Source organism: Adiantum capillus-veneris, chromosome 24 (genome assembly GCF_014529385.1).
Source record: "Adiantum capillus-veneris isolate H3 chromosome 24, ASM1452938v2, whole genome shotgun sequence".
Taxonomy (NCBI): domain Eukaryota; kingdom Viridiplantae; phylum Streptophyta; class Polypodiopsida; order Polypodiales; family Pteridaceae; genus Adiantum; species Adiantum capillus-veneris.
The window spans coordinates 141,290,596-141,312,895 of NC_140954.1; the positions used below are offsets into that span (position 1 = coordinate 141,290,596).

At 42.3% G+C, this 22,300-nt stretch overlaps 1 protein-coding gene across 1 annotated transcript; it reads right to left on the minus strand.

The window, feature by feature from the left end:
- Window positions 1–3,537: 3,537 nt before the first annotated feature.
- On the minus strand, window positions 3,538–5,662 carry LOC147427266 (uncharacterized). Its single transcript, XM_086498427.1, has 2 exons — window positions 4,654–5,662; window positions 3,538–4,559 (listed from the first exon to the last, which is right to left on the minus strand). Exons 1-2 carry the CDS (start codon window positions 5,254–5,256, stop codon window positions 3,753–3,755), a joined length of 1,410 nt encoding a protein of 469 aa, XP_086354553.1. The 5' UTR covers window positions 5,257–5,662; the 3' UTR covers window positions 3,538–3,752.
- Between the last annotated feature and the right edge of the window lie 16,638 nt (window positions 5,663–22,300).

Sequence of the window (22,300 nt, forward strand, 5' to 3'; positions counted from 1 at the left end):
GGAACGGAAAGCTAAAGAGGCGGTGGAACAGCAAAAGCAAGCAGAGAAAGCAACTGCACAAGGAGCAACACAACATGATCAAGGTGATGTGTCTCCCCACCCTTCTTCACCTGTTTCAGAACAGCATGCTCACCCCATGCCGAGCCCACCACCTTCACCAGTGGATAAAGCCAAAGAACCTGAGCTGACCAAGGAGACAGAGCTTGAGCAAAGAGAATCATCTGAATTTGCACAACAGGCAGCTAAATCTACAGAAGAGCAGAAAAAAGAGCAAGACAAAGAGCCAGAAAGGGCAGCAAGTCCTGCACTAGCAAAGGACAACACGAAATTTGAGCAACCAAGAGAACAGGAGGCCGAGGAAACACCTTCCACCTCAACACAACAAGAAACGGTCGAGGCATCCACAAAGCCTTCGAAGGAAAAAGCGGAAAAAGATCAGCCACAACCACAAGGGCACCAGTAACCAGCCACCATGACGGAGCCAAAGGATACACAAGAGACTACAGAAACATCAAGGCAACTAGCACAAAACGAAGACTGGCAATCAAATGACAAAGTGATCCTACGAGTTAATGAGTATGCCAAGCAAATGCAGGACATGATTGACGACTTTGCTCAGCAGCACTTAGCCATAGCACAAGGGCCAAAGATTTAGAGATGGTGATTGACGCACTCCAAGGGGAGTTAGACGACCATTTAAACGTCATCACCGATCTACAAAGGCAAGTACAAGAGTTGAAAGTGGAAGCTGAACAACATCAGCTCGTAAGGGATAAACAACAGAAGGAGATGGATAAGCTTGGTGACTTGCTTACAAAGCAAAAGATGAACAACTGACAGAAGTTACAAACGAACTTCTAACTACAACCATGTCGATTCAAATGATTCAGGTACAGTTAGATGTAGCAAATGCTTCCCTACAGTACTCAGAGCAAAGAATAAATGATCAGGCAATTTTCCTACACGGCAGCAAAGATGAGCAGTGTAAGGCAACAATGGATTGGGAGCTGAGAGTTATTCACTCTGCCAACATAACACAACTCACTTCCAATCAAATCAATGCGCAATGGCACCAACAATCCTTGCCCTATCCTCTGATTAAGGTGGAGTTGCTACAAGTCAAAGAAAAGCTTTACACAGACATGTAAGTCGAGGACGCAGATCAAGACCACCCGAAGTGGAGGCTGAGCTGGCTGAACAAGAATCCAAGGTATTTGATTCTGTTCACAAGAGCACCCGCGGCCCTACAAAAGGATCCTAATTTTTGTCCTGTACTAAGAGTAAGGACCTGGCAAGCACATGAGGCACTAACAAAGAAGCGGCCAACTTGGCTGAACTACCCCCCATTGCATGCTGCAGAAAAGGGACGACCGACTGAAGAGTACATGGTGAAAACCATAACGGGTGCCATGTCCTTCTTCAAAAGTCTACCAGATCTATCATGTGCAATGTTATACAAAATCTATAGAATGCTGCTCACCTCCATCGAAGTATTCCATGAGCCAGAGCAGGCAGGCACCTTGTGGATGTCATTCCTCGAGGGTAACAAAGGTTTGTGCTATGATCTCTATGGCCAACCTTTCGAAGAAGTCCTATATGGCTTCTATGCCAGATGTATGTTTTTACTTCTCACAATATGTTGGCGTTTGAGGAAGCATTCTACACAGGGTTCTTCACTTGGCGAACGAAAATATTTGGGTCAGTGATCAGCAACCTGACATCAAGGTTTGTAGGCTACTTAACAGTGGAGCCAAAAAACAGAGAAACAATGCAGTTCTTGCAAGTGCCAGATAAAGAGAGGAAGATCAATACCAAAAGGCACTAAATGTGCTTAAAGACCGCCTCGCCAGTCGTCAACCCGAAGACTACTTCAGTCCATAAAGCTGTGTCAAGGGACGACACAGGCAAGGAGGGGGAAATGTTAGCAGCAAGCTAACACGGATACCATTTTTCGGAGCTCCCATGTAAAAACACTTATTATTTTTTACAAATCGAGAATATTGTAACTCCTATTTTTCGGATAAACCTTATAATTAATGAGCCGGGGATGCAAGCTTTCAGGTTGTATCAACCTGTCATTACCTATCTTTAGTTAGAGCTCCCAAATTATTAGTTTTGACCACCAAAAACTTTGGCTAAGGTATAAAAGCCAATTTTTATAAGTTGTTTATAAGTTTTTGGATAATGAAATACACAACGTGAGCTAACGGTGCTCACTTCTCTCCTTCTCACACTTCCTACTCCCTCCCCGATTGTCACATTGTAGTAGCGTTTGTTGCATTGCAACCGCAGGTAAGAGCTCTACGCATTGACGGAAACACATCACAATATTTCGTAGCTTTTGACGTCGTCGACCTGCAGTCTAATTTCATCATAAGTAGGAATTTACACTTCAAAATAAAAAACTAAGCATAGGCGGGGTGTTGGGGCATCATTGCTAAGAATTTAGATGCATTCTGGGTCGAAAAGAACTAGGTCAAAAATCCACTACACTTGACGTAAAGTGGGGTTTGAAACCATAAGCATGTGTGCTTAGGTTTTATAAACATGTCCTAAAAGTTTCGTTACGTTTGGATGTCATTTGATGCTGTAACGAATGTGATTAGTTTGCCGATGAGCGATTTGCTTTTGGTGATTTCAATCAGTTGAGTGAAGCTTGAGTTAGATACCAGTTGCTAGTTGTTTTTCGAGAGATTGACAACCTCTTGTAGCCTCTATACACTAATCGAGTCAGCTTCATTCCATGGATTGATAATTTATTGTGGTTCTCGCCAAAACTGCAATAAGATAGGATAGTGAAGTTAGAAACACTTCCCACATTTACCCAATTCGTTGTCTATTGCTAAAAACCACGAAACATTCACATTAATATACATGACACAAGTCGCTAAATAGGCGGGGTGAGTACACATAAGAAGGCATGTACACTGAATACACTAGATAAGTCAATTTCACCAAATCGACATATTTGCCATACTTCTCTTATCTCTAGCACATGAATTTGTGAGCGACTATATACTTGGTTATATGTATGGATATATACTCGATAGGCACGATAACACACATGTGTTTGTATTCTTTAATCTATATAGCTAAAAGACCATAATGATGGATGCATGCATACTCTTATACCTTTTCAAATCGTTTGTGATTTCACATCTATCCACACTACTATGGGGTTTTCTTTTAGAGTGACAACATAGATAATCACATTGATCTCTATTTCTCTGTTATGCTATGTTAGATTTCTAGGGCCTTTTATTGAAGCTTTTATTGTTTGTATGTCTTAGACTTCTAGGGCCTTTTAGTGAAGCTTTTATTGTTTGTATGTCTCCCATGCTAATATCAAGGGCACAACTAGAACATTGTATTAAAGAGGCGCGGTACTTACATTAGAAACAAGAATTCACACTTCATGTGTACCAAAAAACTCTCATTTGTCTCTCATGATTCAATCAACCTTAAAAAGTATCTTCTTCCTCCTCCTCCTCTTCTTTGATGCCTTAAATTTGCACACAAGCCTATATTAAATATAAATAGTAAAAACTTTGCTTATTGATATTTAGCCAATTGTAACATTTGAGCATACATGTAGTTACATATGGTGGTATAGTTGAGTGTTGGTGTGTGTGAGTGAAGGTCTAGGCTCAAAGGGGAGAAAAAGAAACGAAGTGGTAGACAGTGGAGATGCATGGATAGTATTTCCTATACAAAATAATTCTAGAGGATTGGAACATCGATGGCTATCTTTTCTACTGACATCTCGCTGCTTTATTTGATGCTTCTAGTAGTGGAAGAGCAGTAGTCAAAGGCATGTCACAAGGAGAGGAGGTTATGTCTTCGGACCACTTATTGATGGAATGGTTACAATTGGGACATTGCATAGAGGGGAGAAGGGCAGAGGAGGTGAGGACAAGATTGTTGCAATTGGAGCATACGAAGGCAAGTGGATCTACATTGGCTGTAGAAGCAACGTCTAGATTGGTTGAAGGGCTTTCAAAAGGGGGATTATTATGGTATGACTTATTACTAGGGCTTAAGAGAGAGTTATGCACATGGAGGTCATAGGTAGCTGGGTTAAAACAAGGGAAGTCACCGAACATGGGGCTTTGGGAGTCATGAGTGCTGGTGGGCAGGGGCGTGGTCATGGTATCATGAGCCTCCAGGAGAGTTGTGAGGGTACTATGATTGGAGCTGGCGAGTCTTTTGATGCTAAGGTCGAGGCCCTGGTGGGGCTGTTTGTTAGGACTTGACTTGTAGTGGAGGCGAGGGGAGGTGGTGGTGGGGGGGAGAGGGGGCTTGTTGAGGAAGGAGGGTTTGTTGTTGACGAGGGCGGAGGTTGCTGCCGTCATTTTTGTGAGCCAGCTTTCCACCGACTCCTTAGCACTGGTACAGGGCGAGGTTGCTATAGAGTTGAGCTTGGCATTGACGTTGGCGAAGGCACCACCATAGTGGCGCTGCTGTTGTTGGACTCCGGCAAGGCACCTCTGCACCTCCGGGCACTGCACGCGGCAGTGCTTGGTTCGGGTGTTCCAGTTGACGTAGTAGGTTTCTCCCGTCTGGAGCAAGTAGAGGTTGATTGTTACCCTAAAATGGCTACAGAGAGAGAGAGAGAGAGAGAGAGAGAGAGAGAGAGAGAGACGCGCGTCTTACTTGCAAGTCCAAGTACTGCTCCCATCCCGCAGGAAAGCTGTATAGTCCGTTGGTGATCTTCACACTCGTGAGCAGAGACGACGAGCCCTTGCAGCTTCCCACCACGTTCTTCCCGTAATTATCCGGCGGAGCTAAGCTGTTCATCCAGTCCCTCTTCCTCTTGCACGGGCCCCCTTGCACAGTTGCTGAGTCCAGACATGACTCTGCTAGCCTCGGACTGCTGGTATTGCTCACCAGGTGCTCACCTGCACTTATAACTTGAAACCCAGAAGTGAGACCCCCATCATCACTGCCTAGCAGCCCACAAGACGTGGTATTAAAACCTATACCACCGGCAGTGGGGTTGTTTTGTATATCATTTGCAGTTGTGATAGCACTGCTAGCGGTATTGGTGCAGGCAATAGCAGCAGCCATAGCAGCAGTATTATGAATACTATTACTCACGATATCATGGGGGGTTGAGCCAATGCTACAAGCAGTATTCACATCATTAATGGTGGTATTGCTCATACTATTAGACGATGAAGATGTTTTTTCAAACGAGAGCCTTGGCTGCAGGGCCTCTGGGTAATCATGATTTCCTGGGGCTCGGTCCGAATACATCCTCTCTCTCTCGCGCGCACGCCCCCCACACAGACTCACGCCCGCAAGTGCATACACGTTAATTCCACGGTATTATTGAAGCAAGGTGTGCACCTGCAGGGAGAATTATGAGCGGCTCTCTCTCTCTCTCTCTCTCTCTCTCTCTGCACGCGAACGCCAATGAACCTTCCCTAGCATTCATGCTCATTATATAAGGAGCATATCGAACGATCACTGTAGCGAGCTGAGAGTGATAGTTGCATGAATTCTGTGGAACCTTAATGACGATGGTACTAACATATTTGATCTCTGCCAAGAAAGCGCTCTCTCTCTCTCTCTCTCTCTCTCTCTCTCAAGCTGCATATGGTGTCGCATATACGCGCACAGCCAAATGGTGCGGTTTCATAAGCTCTAGCCTCTACGTCTGCACGTCGGCTCCACGCAGAGAGAGAGAGAGAGAGAGAGAGAGAGTATCAAGTGGGTGCCTTTTGCGCACGCCTTTATTAATATACCGTTGCTTTCCTGTAGAGTGTCAGCAGTGAGCACACGCACAGGTGTACTACGCAGGCTAGCTTGATCGTTGTGGCACGATTGTGAATCCAGATGACCCTGATAAAGGGCGGGACGCGCCCAGCTTTTTACCGCGCCTTTACTGTGGGCCTTTCTCTCTACCCTGGTAAAAAAATCATCACCACTAGCCTATGGCCCTTTTTTTTAACGTCATCATCACAAGGAGCCATTTTTCGCCTCCCTCGAGCTCTCTTTTGTGCTTTCTCATTATCCTTCATCTAATTTGTATGCTTGATCCTCTTTGGCGTCACAAAAGAGACAGAGCGTGACGACGTTTTGAGAGCTGATCAGGCTGTGGACGTGTTCGAGAAAATAATTTTTTTTAAGTCGCGCAATTAAAAAAACGGGATTCCCAAAAGAGAGAGAGAGAGAGAGATATGTCCATCAACGTGATGATAGCTTTATATCAACGTGATGCTAGACGAATGCATACATCAAGATGATGGCCCGCATATCACAGCTACACTTAACTTTCAATCCACACTCGGAAAGCCGGCCTGGCCTGCCCTCGGATGAGTCGGATCCCCTTTAAATCAATTTATGAAAACCTAACAATTTATGAAAATAAAAAGTTCTGCAACTCAAATTTCTAGAGCCACAACACCTAGATACCACCCTGGAAATGCTCAATAATTGACCACAATACCGATCATGGCAGCCTCCCTTCACCCCACACTTTCACATCAATTGTATCAAGTTGTTTCAGAGCACAATGTGTCAAGTTGCCTTGGGGCAGTTAAGTCCCTCTCCTCAAAATCATTCGACTTTGAACTTCGATTTACTTTTAATGCAAACTAAATAATTAGCTCAAAGTCAGACCTCACACACAGTTGCTGGGTAAAGGGGCCAATTCTAATTTCACACCGAAATAATAAGTCGAAATGGGACTTATGGGTAAAGGGGCCAATTAATCCCATCACACCATATTTAGGCCGCATTTCTTGTGTGGCTAACGTTTTTTTAGCATGACTTGGAGAACTATTTTCATAATTACATAGATGCTTCACCGTAACAATATTGCAGGAGCTACTATGTGAGTCACTACAAACACTATAAACCTCTCTCAAAGCTTGCCACGGTCATTTGCCACGTATTTTAGCGAGAGAGTCCAAAATGGGGTGGTTGAAGAGGAGAAAGGGAGGCAAGAAGGAGTTTTTTTTTGTAGATTAAACGTTATCGTATATATTATCGTAATATTTATCGTTGTTATTATTGTGTTCTTAGCTGTGACTGTTACCTCCACCATTATTGCAAAATGCTTTCGAGCTAAAAAGATCAAGTTTGGGTACACTGCAAGAGTTCGCTTAAATTTCGACGTCAAATTACCGGCATCAATGTTGGCAGGCGTTGGTATATGTGTAGGTAAATCTGGAGGGAGATCAAGTTTTTTAAAAATTTCATTTTTGAATTTTCGGCGCTCATATCGGCGTCTATACCTGCACCTATACCGAGGACTATACTGGCGTCTATACCAGTGCTCATACCGACGTCTATACCAGCATCTGTACCAGCAGACCTTGTAAAAAACAGAACCAATGGTCTTTTCCTACGCATTTCTCTCATTTTTTTTGCCTCTTCTCTTGCCCTCCTCCTCCTCACCTACTGCAGATCTACTGCTCAACGGCTTGTCGGAGGTAAGATTCTCGTTTGTGGACTACTCCTCAACATGAAGGTGAGATTCTTTTCAAGTTTGCTTGTAGGTTTGTGCAATTTAGTGTATGTGTGTGTAACATTGTGTGTGTGTGTGTGTGTGTGTGTGAGTTTTTGCAGGTTTGAAGACATTTTTAAAACTCTTTCTTCCTCAAATAGGCCGCATGTGAGTGCTCCAAAGTTTTATACAAATTTATCTTTAAAATTATATTGTATTGACAAAATAAAACTTCATGCAAGAAACTTTCAATGCTTTAAATTTTTATGTAATTTTATTTTAAAATTATGCTTTGAGGAACGTCTCGTTACCATCTCATCATCATCATGCGATTGAGGTTTAGGTTATAGGTTTTAGTTCGGTTTAGGTTTAGGTTATAGGATAGGTTAGGTTATAGATTAGGTTAGGTTAGGTTAGGTTAGGTTAGGTTAGAGCTAGCGAAAAATAGTAGGAAAAACACAAACGAACTACGAAAATCACTCGTGTACTTCAAAAAGAGCAAACAGACTTTGGTTAGGTTAGGTTAGGTAATAGGTTATGTTAGGTTAGATTATAGGTTAGATTTATGTTATAGGTTAGGATATGTTACAAGTTGGGTTAGAGCTAGCGACAAATATACAAAAACATAAACGAAATTTGAAAATGACTCGTTTTACTTCAAAAAACACAAACGGACTTCGATTAAGTTAGGTTATAAGTATGATAGGTTATAGGTTATAGGCTAGGTTATGTTATGTTTAGGTTATAGGTTAAGATAAAGCTAGCGGAGAATAGTAGAAAAAACACAAACAAACTTCGAAAATGACTCGTGTACTACTTCAAAAAAAGCAAACGAACTTCGGTTAGGTTAGGTTATAGGTTAGGTTACGTTAGGTTACGTTAGGTTATAGGTTATAGGTTATAGGTTATAGGTTAAGTTAAGTTAAGTTAAGTTAAGTTATAGGTTAGGTTAGAGCTAGCGGCAAATAGTAGAAAAATGAAAACGACCTTCGAAAATCACTTGTGTACTTCAAAAAATGAAAATGGACTTTCGTTAGGTTAGGCTATAAGTTAGATTAGATTATAGATTTTGTTAGATTTAAGTTATGTTTGCGGGTCGCCGTGACGGACGTCCATAGCATAGCTCTCACGGATCAACATAAAATATCAATACAAGGGAAGCGACCAGGATGAGGCATGGAAACTCACTAGGGTGTTATTCCTAATGAAGTGAACTCGATGAGATACAACTACTAACTCTACAAGAAAATCATGCGCACTAAAGCCAAGTAATCTGCTTATGTCCTTCTACACAGCTCTACAGTCATCACGCCCGTTTACCATGCAAATCATATCGGATTTGCACGAAACTTGAAGGGGAGCTACAGGGGACTATGTAGAATCTATCCTATCACTGTCACAGCATTCTCGAGAGGTACATGGATCGCGATCGTTCGTCCCAAAGTCAACAAAAACAATGAACGGATGATCCCAAAGGTCGTTTTAGAGTCCCTGAAGCCTCTCCTAGGGTCAAAACAACATAAAATACGCATTCAAACACTCAAAACACCGATTTAAGGTCTCAAACACGTAGTTGAACACCTACACCGAATCTTGAATGCTTTCCCTTGAATGGAAGAGCAAAGTAAGAAGAACACAATGCAATAAACAAATCTGAATTTGGATTACCGTAGCCACAGTAGCGAAGATTACAAGTTGGAGGAAGAGGAAGCTCTCAAACGTACGCTGTCTTCTTCAAAACTTGTGATAAAAGATGATGAGGTTCAAACTTACAAAACTGACCTTTATAGTTTAGCTCTTTACAAATGGCTTGTCCGGCCAAAAAGTCCTAAACTTCTAATTGGATCTCCACTATACAAATGCTCTCAGAAAAATAATCAAAAATTTCTTTACAAGTTCTCGTTTTAGAGAAGCTCTTTTACAAAATAATAAGATTTCCGCAAAAATGTAGATTCCCTGAAAAATGTGACTCTTTCTCTGGAGACCATTGCTTCGTCCGCCAAACACTCCCCCCTTCCTTATCGTTGCACGTCCTCGTGCATGTTCAGAGCTTTGGTCGTTGATGGGGCTCCAAGGAGGCAAGTTTTGGTGAAAAGCTTCGTGTGCGGAGTACAGCCTCTAGGTCTTCTTGTTGTTGTCTGAAAGGGTTTTCACTTACTGTGTGCTGGTATGCTATGTACCGTGCCTTAAGGTCCTTCGTCATAGGATGAAAGATTCTTGAGTCGATTTCGGAAAAACCTGTGACGAAGGCCTCATCAAATGTCTGCAAGTAGTGTGACGGTAGGTACATAAGTCTCGTCGCCTTCAGTGTCTTTGAACACCTGGATGCAGGTGACGATCATCCGGGCTATCTTTACCAGCATCTGACAGGCTACCGTCAGGACTGGGTAGTTCAGTCTCTGTCTCTTCGAGCCTCTCCATGCTGCAAAGTCCTTCCATGGCCTTCTTCGAGGGACTGGACAGAAGGTAGGATCTATTTGGATGTGTTGAGGAGCATTGTGGTAATGTGTTAGATCCTGCGGCCTCTTGTCCAGCCACTTCTGCCTCCATTTCGGGTGATCTTTGATGAGAACCTGAGCTTCTTCTGTTGTTAGTGCTACACCTTCGCAATTTCCTTCTTTGTTTCATAGCAGGGTTGGCCGCATCTTTTCCTTCCATAAATTGGCTTCTAGGCATATCAAAGGAAAAGGTAGGTAGTCATGGCCAAACCCTTGTACTTGCTCTTCTGGCTGTAAGAATGCCAGTGCCGCTAACTCCATTATCTTTACTTCATAGAGCATGTATTCTTTGGTTGGACCTTCCGACATTTCCTTAATGCTTTGGGTGAGCTCATCTCTAATATCTAGGCTTGCCTCGGCTGATCCTTGTCCTTGTTCTCCTTCATGTGAAGTTTCAGGCAATCAGGCATGTCTTGACTAGGCAGCAGTTGCGGTTGCACATGGGCTTCGTCTGTTCTAATTTTTTGTTGAGAAATCAGTGCTTCTTTTTCTTTCAGTAGTGTCTCGCTGATTTGCTTCTGCGTCTCTAATTCGGCTCTTGCTTCTGCCAATTGCTGCTCCAGCTCTTTTACTTTTTTCTCATTGGCCATCGTCTGGGCCATCATCCCCGAGAAGAGCAACTGCCTTTGAAGTTTTTCTTGTTCTAGCTCCTCTTTCAGCGCCGCTAGGGTGTTCACTACTACAGCACTGCCTGATGTGGAGACCAATGCTCCAGCAGGTTCCTGGTTTGCCAGCAAGGTTGTTAGAGTACTTTTGACAGTGAGGTATGAACTATTAACCCTCTGGAACCTTGCGCTTTTGTAATCAAGCTGCTCCGTCGCTTTCTTTATCCTTGTTGTCAAATCTTGGCATTCCGTTTCCTTGGTTGTTAACTCCGTCCTGATCACATCCACCAAGTCTTTGATCAGAGACTAAGTCTACTGTAGCTCAGTGTCTCTTTCCTTCGTTGTGAGCTCCAGCTGTGCCCGCAGGCTCTCTAACTCCTCTTGCCCAGATTTTTACATGTGTTGAGCCTCCTGTACCAGCCTTCCCTTTTCTTCTAGCACCACGTGCTGGCATTGGAACTGTTTTTCCAGATCTTGCAAGTGTTTTCTGTAGTCAAAATCACCCATAGCCTGACAGGCTTCTTGGTACCCTATTGCTTCAGGAGGGGGCACAGACTCTTCGTGTGCAAATGATGGAGGAGGGGGTGGTGATTTCAGCGAGGGAGGAGTAGGATCCATTTGTACTTCTTCTATAACCTTTACCACTTCTTGTACGTGCCTCTTTTTCGGTGCATCTTCCCTTGGCTATGAAACAGACGCGTCCGCTTTTCTTTTCTTTAAAAGCTTTATTATTCTTTGACGAGTCAATTCCGCCACCTGTCGTGCTTCCACATTCTTCTCTCTTTGAGCTTTCTTTAGTTGCTCTACTTGGTTCGTGTCTTCAGCCACATCTTTCTCCTTTGTTCCTTCAGTGGACTGAGAAGAAACCTTCACTTCTGCAGCCTTTTGTTCCGCGGCTAACCTTTGTTTTTCTGTTAGTTGTGTTGCAGCATCCCTTGCCTTTCTGTCAGCCCGCAACTTTCCTCAATTCTTTCTTGGGCCTCTGCATATACTTTTTGAAGTTCGGACCTCGGCACTGTACTTCTTTCCCTTCCTCTTCTCTCGAGCGGTGTGGTGGTGTCTTCCTCCTCGCTTTCTTCAAATTCAGATGGTCCTTTGTCTTTTGACCCTTGAGGGTTTCCCTCGTTTTCAGTATGCGTCTTTTCTTCATCACTTGAGCTTTTGTTGGATGCCTTGACTGAGCGCGATGATGTTGCGCTAGTGGTCGTCCTTACTAAGTGAGCAATCAGCTTTGCGTTCTGAATCAAGGCTGCTTGAGAACTGGCCGCCGGCAGGTCTTCAATCATTCCCAAAGCTTGGTATGCTATTCTTGTTAGCATTGGCCCTGTGCTCATGTAGCTTTTGTTTTTTGCCGAGCCCTTCAAATTTGCTTCGACCAAGCTTTCCAAGATGTAAGAACCATAATCGCATCGGATGGTTCTGTTTTCAGTTGTTGCTAGAGCCATGACCACTGCAATGTGCAAGATCGGCTCGGTGTAGCGAGGAGGCTTTTGTACCCTGAAATGTTGAGAGATCAATCTCATTGGTAACTCCATCTCACCGCATATCATGTCACTGTACTTGTACTTGTTTCCTTTTGCTTTGATAAACGCCTTCTCCTTGTCCAGTGACTTGGTCTTTGCCAGCAAGTCGTGTTGCCCTGGAAGGAAGTGCAAAGCTTTGTTGATGATGTCTTTTGTGATCTTTACTTTCACCTTTGAACCATCCTTGTCGGTGAGCATCACTTGCCCATCATACTGTATCGAGCTCATGAGCTCGTGGGCCCTCGTAGTTTGTTCCCCATGGCTGAAATCTAAAAAATTTCTCCAAATGAATAGCCCGCACGGCTATGGTGACCTCCAGTCTTTGGTGGAGATTCCATATTCCCGTGGCATGATGGTCGTCTTTACCATGTCACCATCAACATCCCTAAACTTCACGATGAAAATGTGAGCAGGGATCTGAGCTAGTGTTTCATCCGAGATGTGAGCTTTTTCGTTCGTAGAGAGCTCATCCACTTCATATGGTGTTGTCGTCCACTGCCTTGCTTGCTTTTGGCGAGGAATTATGTGTCATTAGAATCACAAGCTGTGAGGATTTTACTTTCGCAACCAGTAGCATTTAGACTTTTAGTAAACAGCAGTTCAAAAGTTAAAACTGATCATAACTTGAACAAATCTCATCCATTCTTGTCCATATTTCACCAGTGGGACTAGGAAGACTAGAGCTATGACTGATTGAAATCTGAGCCAAATCTGGGCCTGAGGTACACCAATCGCGATCGTAGTACCATGACGAAAATAACATTTGATCACATGAGTGGTTTGCTGATAGCTAGAGGGTCATTTTGGTCCACTCTGATTCTGACTTGATCAGGCACTTTTTACCCTGTCTTTGGAGATTTCCCAGACTTGGGTATTTTTCAGGCATTCTTTGGATACCAATGGGATAATTGGGCATCTCTAAGTCACCTTTTAGTCTTTGACATTAGCTCGGTCAAATTCTTCCCTTGTGTGATCACTCGAGACTGAAAATAGTCATCTCCGTCCTTGTAGGAGATTCTGAGCTCCATTCAGGGTTTTCTACTACCGTGTTGACTCCTAGTCGGACGGGTATGCCTTTCAAACCATCCGTCATAATTTTCAGTCAAATTTTGGTAGTAGTTGTAGGTCAAATTTTCCGATTCGGGTGTGTTTGATAATTTTGGCCCATTCTATGAGGCAACTTTGTGCATTTCTTATGAAAATTCAAGAGAGTGTACTCCTCCATGAGTTCTAAGCCTGGGCCATGTCAAAATTTCTAAAATTTGAAACTGGGGGCACCGATCACGATCACGATCACGACATAGATCCAAAATTGATTTTTGACACCTGCAGGTTGTTGGCAAAGTTGAGAGAAGGTTTTTTGCAATTTCTGTGTCAAATTTGGTTAGTGAGGTACACCGATCGCGATCGGTGTACCACCACCAAATTGAGATCTAATCACATGGCTTTGCTCCTAACATTGTGGGGAGCACATTGATGTGTTCTATCCTTGAAAAAGTTTTTTCATGATGCCTCTAAGGACCCTTGACCTATTCGACTCAATCCGACTTTGATTTGGTCAATGCGCCAGTTTGTGCGATGTTTCGCGCTTGCATGTGTAACACACTTGATCTTTACTTGACAAGAAACATACCTGTGAAATCTGGTGTGAAATGCCGGCTCCGATCGTCCGTACGGAGTAGAAATATGGAAGCTCGCTCTAGGTCAAGAATCTCTCCTCTTCTCTCTCAGAATGGAAATTGAACAATGAGCTAGATTTTTGGCCTACCTGACCCATATCTTCCCGAGGTTTTCCTGACATAGGGATACTTTTCCTTACCTTTGATCTTGAGATAATTTGTATACCAGCTGTGGGTCGAACCGTTCATCATTCTGGCGTCGTATCACCGTTTGATGCGATTTTGGGGAAATGTGGTCATGATCATTAAGGCTGAAATTCGACGTCTTCAGATTAGCTTCATATCTTCCATGCTTGATAACCCTATCATGATACTTCGACGTTTGCTTCCAGAACTTGATTCCGACACTATGGGTGATATATTTTTAATTTTTGAAGTTTTATTAACGGAAATTAAGCGAAATAAATTGAAAATACTTATTAACTTGCGAAAATTAGCCAAAATTTATTATACTCACTCCTAAGCATATATTTTCACTAGAAGCATCCCAATGCTCTAGATTTTTTCATTACAGCTCATTGTTATGCTGGTTGGATGATAAAAATGCTAAAAAATATACCAGATTTTGATCAAATTTGTTCGAGATTGAACTCTAAAAAATGAAAAAAACACACGTATTATGTACATATATACATGTTGGACCCCTTAATGGTCCTGATTGCTGCTAGATTCAGCAGTTACTCCCCCCTTCCTAAACTGAGTCGTCCCGGAGGAAGGTTGTGTGCGTGTGCATGGGTTTTGAAATCTGTGTCTATGCACGGCCGTGTAATGTGGCCCTATCCTCATGTTTGAGACAATGGATTGGGAAACAAAGTGATGTGCAAGATGCGGGGACTGAATGTAATTTTCAGTGGCTTTGGATGGCGAGGCTAGCTGTTTATGGAACATAAGAGCTTGCAGTTTAATTGCTCTCTCCTTGATTGTTGGTTTTTTTATGGAAACTATTTTTGGAACCTATTTGTATTCAGTTTTTTTCATATTTGCAGATTTTAATGTAGGTTCCTGAATTTTCTTAGGTTTCCATTGCCATTTTGTTAGTTCAGGCTTCCTGGGTTGACTTTTTGGTCTCCCTTCGATCTTTGTCGCTGAATTTTTGGTTGTCTCCAGCTTTGGTTTCCATTTCCACCCTGGATTATCTCCTAAAGGTCTTTGATATGGTGTTGCTGTCGTCGGGAGTTGTGATTTGGACAGCCATATCTGTCTCTGTTTTTTTTGCACGACGATTTTCTTTCTCCATACTTTCCGAACAGCCGTTTTCGGTGTTTTTGGCTGATGAGCTGATTGCTTTTTGTCGATGGGGATAATCGGCCACAAGTGATCTGTTTTGATGAATGGATTCATGTACGTGTTAGAGTTGTGTGTGTACATCAGCGCATGTTCTGACCATTCGGTAAGTGCATTGTATGTTCTCATCCATGGAACTCCCAAACATAGTGATTCTCTGATTCCTTCGTCTTTCATTACAAGAAATTGATGAGGACAACTATTTCCATCAACATTGATTGGTAAATTTACTATTCCCAATGTTGGCATTTTTGCCCCGTTTGTGGCTTGTAAATCTCGTGTGGATTGCAGTAGGGGTTCATCGGTAAGCATCTTGTAAGTGGAGAATTTGACCACATTGACTCTTGCCCCTGTGTCAATCAATGCTCATTGATATCTGCCATTCGGAAGTCTGACATTGATGCGAACAACGATTCCTATTTTCCATTGCTCGTCAGTGTGAATTATAGAAAGAGGAATTTGAGTCGTATCTGCTGGTTGAGGAAGTCTTTGTTGTTGTAATTTTTGTTTTCGCTTTAAAATCCTAATTCTAGCCTCCTCATGTGCTTGAGCCTTTGTCTCATTTGCTTTGTTCTTGCGCTCCTTCACAGCGTGGATTTTGGCAAGCATCTCTGAGGTTAGTGGTAAGTTGTACTTCTTTAATCTGTAGCCACTAATCCAATTAGGCATCTCCTCTCCCTCGAATGTCGCAAGATTAATGGCACCGCTAGATGATATGTCATGAATTACAGAGGGTCCACTGCCTCGCATTTTGCGTTTTCGGGAATGTTGTTTCAAGATATACATTAAGACGTAATCCCCCGTAGCAAATTCCTTGCTGATAACATGTTGATCAAAGAATGATTTCATGTTTCGTTTTTGCTTGTAGATTGATGCAACTGCTCTCAATCTAGTTTCATCCAATTTTTTCAGGATATCTATTTGATTGGATAATTCATGGCCCGTCCATTCTAATTCTTTAGCTACCCGAAGTGTGGGGATAAGAAATTCAAGTGACAAAATCGCTTGAATTCCATAAACCATGTTGAACGGAGTCGTTCCGATTGAGGTTTTGTATGCTACTCCATATGCCCATAAAGCTGAATGCAGCTTCTGATCCCAGTCGGCTCTTGATTCACTAACAATTTTCATGAGAATTATCACCAAAAATCTTGTTCGTACTTTCTGCTTGGCCGTTAGCTTGTGGATGATAGGGAGCTGACTTCTTGTGGATTACCATGAATTCATCCAATAGGACTTCGATCACTTCTTTGGCGAAATGAGTCCCTCTATTGCTCACTATCTCTATTGGTAAGCCATACCTGGTGAAAATGTTCTCATACAAAAACTGTGTTGTCGTTTTTGCATCATTTTTAGTTGTTGCTTTCGCTTCAACCCACTTTGTTAGATAATCTGTTGCCACAATAATGTATTGAACGTGCGTTTTATATCCAGGAGGCGCAATTGGTCCTACAAAATCTATTCCCCATTTTGCAAACGCTCTTGCCCCCATCATTGGTCTCAAGGGCATGTCATCTCGTGCTCTAGGAATCTTTGTCCTCTGGCAATCATCACATCCTTTCACGAACTCTCCGGCGTCCATGAATAGTGTAGGCCACCATATGCCAGCAATAAGAATTGCTTTGGCCGTTTTGTCAGCTAAGAAATGTCCTCCAGCTTGTCCGCCATGTGCTTGCTCTAAGATAGGAACGTATTCCTCTTTCGTCGCACACGTTCTCAATTGATTGTCTTTTCCCCTCTTGTAAAGATTGTCCTCAATCAATGCATAGTTTTTTGCCTCTTTCGTGATCGTTTTGATACGTGATCTACTCATCCCTTCAGGCAGTATTCAGGTGGTGAGGTACTTTACAATGTAGTTACTCCATATGGGTGCTACAGATAATTTGAATAGAGTCGCGTGTTCTATCGTCTTTTGAAAAGTGCAGATAATACATGATTTGATATGCTTATGAACACTTTGTTGCATTTTCAACCAATATACACCCATTCTCATCAATCTTTAATACGTCTGTGCATGCTCATTGTGAATCCCCGTTGTTTGTAGATGACACTGGTTTAGATACAAGAAAACCATCAACCATTGCAGCATCTAGATCATTGGTAATGCTCAATCAAGCCTAAGGATTTGATCCGATCCCTGTTTGTATAGCCTTCCAACCAGCATTACCAATGATCTAGATGCTGCAATGGTTGATGGTTTTCTTGTCAAATTCAATGACCCAATAGTCAACAAAGGAATTACATCCTCGCTCCATCTTGGAACCATTTCTATGTTGAAGAGATATGCATCTGGCAAATCATCATCAACTCCTACAGGGTTTTCTCCATGCACCATTCTAGATAAATGATCTGCTCTTTGGTGTGTAGTTCCTTTTTTTACTACAACCGTGAATTCAAACTCAAGCAATATGATGAACCATCGTACAATCCTCCCCGTACTGCAAGGTTTGTTTACCAAGTACAACAGTGCTTGGTGATCAACGAAGAATACAGATTCATTGGAGAGTAAGTAATGTCTAAACTTTTTCATAGCATATATCATACCCAAACCCTCCCTTTCAGTTGTTGTATAATTCTTCTCTGCACTATTTAGTTGTCTACTGGAGTAACTGATTGGAAAATCCATGTTCTTTTCTCCAGGTTGTGCAAGTATGCATCCTATAGCATATGCTGATGCATCTAGGTGGATGTGGAATATCTTTTCCCAATCCGGAGCCTTCAAAATTGGAGCGGATATCAATATTTGCTTCAAAGATTGAAAAGCTTTCTCGCACTCATCTGTCCACTCAAATTTAGTTCTCAACTCATAAAGTGGTTTCACAATTATAGCGTATGAGTAGATAAATCTGTGATAATATCCACAATGGCCCATAAATGTCACAGATTGTGGATAGTAATGGGTAGGGGATAGTTGTCCCGAATTGTAGCAGCGTTTACTTTCTTGAGATTGACACATACTCTCAACTTTCCATTTTTCTTCGGGATCACCACAATCGGTGAAACCCACTCAGTGTGCTCAATTTCGTAAATAAACTCTGCTCTTTCAGCTTATCTATCTCCTCCTTGATCTTCCTTGCAAAGTTTCATTGTAAGTATAAGGACGTTGTCTGCTTGGTTTGGTGTCATTCTTAAGGGGTATTGTGTGTTGACAGATACTTGGATCCACCCCCTTAAGATCTTTGTATGACCATGCAAACACATCTCTATACTGTTTTAGAGTAGCTATCAAAAGCTTTTCCTCTTCTTCAGTAAGATCCATGGCAATATATGTAGGTTTTGGATCTTCTCCTGGCTCCGCTATATCTATTCACTTGGCTTTTTCAGGACCGTTGTATGATGTACTAGGTTCCTTCAATTCTCTCATCGGTTGTTGCACTATGATTTTTCTATCTTGTATGGTATACTTCTTATAATGGGACGGCACATCCATCTTGTCAGAATTCGTGTCCTCATCTGTTTCCATTCAGTTGTCCATATGTATTTGAGGGTTTGTTTGAGCTTATTGTACCCTGTTTTCCTCTCTGTTTTTATCATTCTAGACCCTGTTTCTCCCTCCTTATGTGTCTCAGTCGTTTTCTTTTCGCGCTTGTTCTTCTTGTTGTTTTTCCTTGGTTTAGTTTTGATAAACCGGCCAGTGACCTTGTCTTTGACACAATCGTTAGCTTTTACAAGCCTTAGATATCCTGTTTTGTCATTGACAAGAGGCATGGGTTTATGCTTATTTGCTCTTGATTTTCTTGTTCTCTTTTATCTATACCGCTCTTGTCGACTAGGTTTTTGGTTAGGAAACTCGTAAAACCTGTCCGGTATCGACATATACTTCCTATCCGTCTCTGATCCACTTGATCTTTCGTCATCAGCATCTATCATTTGGATTTCATCACCCAGTGATGGAAGGTCATCGCTTAGTGAGTCTACGAATTCCTCCTCTATTCGATTCCTATCGTCCATTATAGATATCTCATAAACTATTCTTTTACACTCAATCTCACGTAGTGGTTCTTCTTGTTCCTCGCTATCTGATCCTGACTCAAGGATGACGCTAGCCATTTGCAACGTTACTAGGTCGTATCCTTCATCGTCACAAAATTTTGTAGGTGTGCATTTGTTAACACATACATTCAAGGTTGACAATATTTGAGTCCACCCAAATGGCTCAAATAAATGTTCAGGGAAAGGTTCTGGGAGATAAGCCTCCTCTTCTACTGACCTTTCCAACACACATTTTTCTTTAATTAAGTCTCCACAATCAGATGCTCCACACATCCAGACATGTGCTTTCGTTTGTAACTACGCAGGTATTTCTTTTCCATTCACTGTGGTTGAATGAAATTCTTGCACTGGTGTTTTTGCAACGTCTCTATAGCTATGATCCTTCATGTTTATTTTTGTTATTAGATCCTCATGCCTTAGGTAAATTTGGTCGTACCCCCAATCTTGTATCATTTTGAGTTGACGCATAAAAGGTCGCCCCAAAATAATGTCAAAGTTGTTTGTTTTTTCGAAATCTACCACGGCAAAGGTGTGCTCATAGTTAATTCCACACGAAGTTACAACTATTTGGTCCAAGACTCCCAATGGTCTCTCTACATACCCATTTGCGAGTTGCACTTTCATTCTCGTCTTTTTGAGAGCTAGACAACCCTATTTCTCCCAGATTTTCTTTGTAGCAATCGCAACTCCCGCTCCACTGTCTAGGATAGCTATCGTCTTTATATCTTGACATTCGACAGGTAAGGTTGTATTACCTTCCTCACCTTCACATGAGTAATCTCCGATCTTGTTTATGGGCACAAGTTGGGCTTTGGGTTGACCTCCCCGTTTTTTTTCTTCTATCGTAGGGTTTGTCTGAAGAGAAATCTTTATTCCTTTGTTCTCCAAATGTTTTCCCATGTCTTCCCATAAGTGTGGTCTAACTCTCAAGAGTTCTGACAGTGTGATTGTGCATGTTACAGGTGTCGACAGCATCTCTTGAAGACTTTTTGAGTCAATCATTTGTGGAATAGCTCTCATCTGGGATGGAACTAATCTTATCTCCGATTGTGCCTCGTGTTTACCTATAAATGAAGGCAGGGTTTTCAGAGATTGAGCTTTGCTTTTCATCGAAACCTCCGTTCCTGCATCTCCATACAGCGATTGATATCTCGTGGATAAAATTCGTTGTCCATGTTAACCTCAGGAATTGGTGCAGACTGTAATGTCGTGCTTCCGTTCTTTCTATTTCTAATGGTTTCCCATTAGTGTTGTGGCCATGGTTCTTCCACTTCTGGAATTGGCATTATAGTCATTGACTTAGCATCATCAGTGGTGTTCGGCACCACTCGGTGATCCAGTGACAATATAGTTTCAGGCCTGGGCCCGTTTACTTGTTCTGATTCATCGATCTTTAGTTTTTCTCGCTCTTTGTGAATCAACACTTCTTGTTCTGGGGTTCTAATCACATTAGGTTCCATCAATGCCTGGGCTGTTTCAATAAGGTGTTTACACATTTCCAAACGCTTCGTTTTCACTTCTGGTTGAGGATAAGTCAACCATCTTTGCTCTAAGGTTTGGTTTATTTTTAGCCTTGCTTCATACGCTTGTAATAGAGCATCTAAAGGCTCTAGCACTTTCTCGACCAAGACTGATCCCCCTGAGGATGCTTTCCTTGGCTTGTTGTTGTCCTCATCAGTTTTACTATCTCTCTCTTGTTTCAGTTGCTCTTTTGTTTCATGTAATTCATTTTGCATGGCAATTTGGGTTTTTATCCTTCTTGCTTTCATTCTGTCTCGTTTCGCCTTCCAGGATTTCTACTATGTTCTCACACATAAACTCTCGTTTTCTGTGGGTATTGGCAAATCGAACTTTTCTTCCATTGGCTTGTTTTTCTCTAAGTCCTTGGCTTGGGATCTGGTTACTGCATTGATTTGGATCATGGGTTCATTTTCTGATCCACTGCTTGCACTTGGTAACACCCCCACAATATTCATAGTTGCTTTTCCCTTGATCCGGATTCCTTGGGCAATCTGGCAGTATGTGATTCACACCACACCTGTCACAAAACCCAAAAATTTTCACTCTTTCGCCTTTGAAAGGACAACTACGCTCCCAATGATCTATACTTCCATAGTTATGGCACGGTCCAATTGGTGGTTGATTTTGAGGAGGTGGTCCCGCCCTATTAGGACATCCTCTTGGTTTGTAGTTCTGGTTCGCAATGAACATTAGCATTCTTTCGTCCACCAAATATTGATCCCTCGAAGGTTGTGCTACATACGTTGGTGGTGCCATACCCTCGTTATTTTCCCACAGTTGATAGGCTTCGTCTGCGTACATCTGTGGTTCAGGTTCAGTTACGTAAGGCTCATTCCGTTCCTCGTAATAAGAAATTTGAGGTGTATTATTTGTTCCTGATGATGCTTCGTAAGGTTGAGCATACCTAATCATGGCCCTATTTTCCTGTGGTAGAGGAGGTTGTTGACCCAACACAGGTTGAGGTCTGTTTGCTCCTGCTACCATATTCACACTTGTCCCAACTTGATATCTTGGAGGAGGTGGCTGGGGTGGTCCTGCTGGAGGTCCATACGGCCTTTCCCTCACATAGTTTTTGTTGTAAAAACACTCATCTGTTCCATGGTTCGTCCATTTTTGCTCTATGGCGCACCATTTTAGTACTTGTCCATTCGCAACTGGTGCTTTCAGCTGTTGTGTGTACCACGGCGTCGGCTGATCCCCCCCACATATGTCACATTTCCTTGTCTGAGACTGTCTCATCACCGGATTTGATCTATATGTTACTTCATTCTCTTTGTTACTTCCTCTATCATTTGGTCAGTTGTCGGCATCAAAGAAGCCTGAGCATCTTTCTTGGTAGAGGGTTCACTCTTAATAGATGAAGAGCCACTGGTTACTGAATCAGTATCCTCTGACACTTCCCCATATGCTTTGCAGTTATCAACAAGATATAACGCTTCCCTTGTAACCTGTTCAAATGTGCTACAGGCTTTCAAGTGAAGGTCCCTTTTCAAGGTTTCGTTTCTAAGTCCTTCAATGAAGAGCACAAACAATCTCTCGTCCTGCGGTAATTCTCTCCTTAGGCACCTCTCAATGTATTTCTTGAATCTCCAAGGATGCTTCCTTCACCTTTTTGTTCTCCTTTTGTTTAAAAGTATATATCTGTGATACAGTATTATGCTTTATACCCCGTTTTGAGAATTCTTCCGTGAACTCCCGCAATACATGTTCAATATTCGGACAAGTTTCAAGGTTCAAAGGTTGA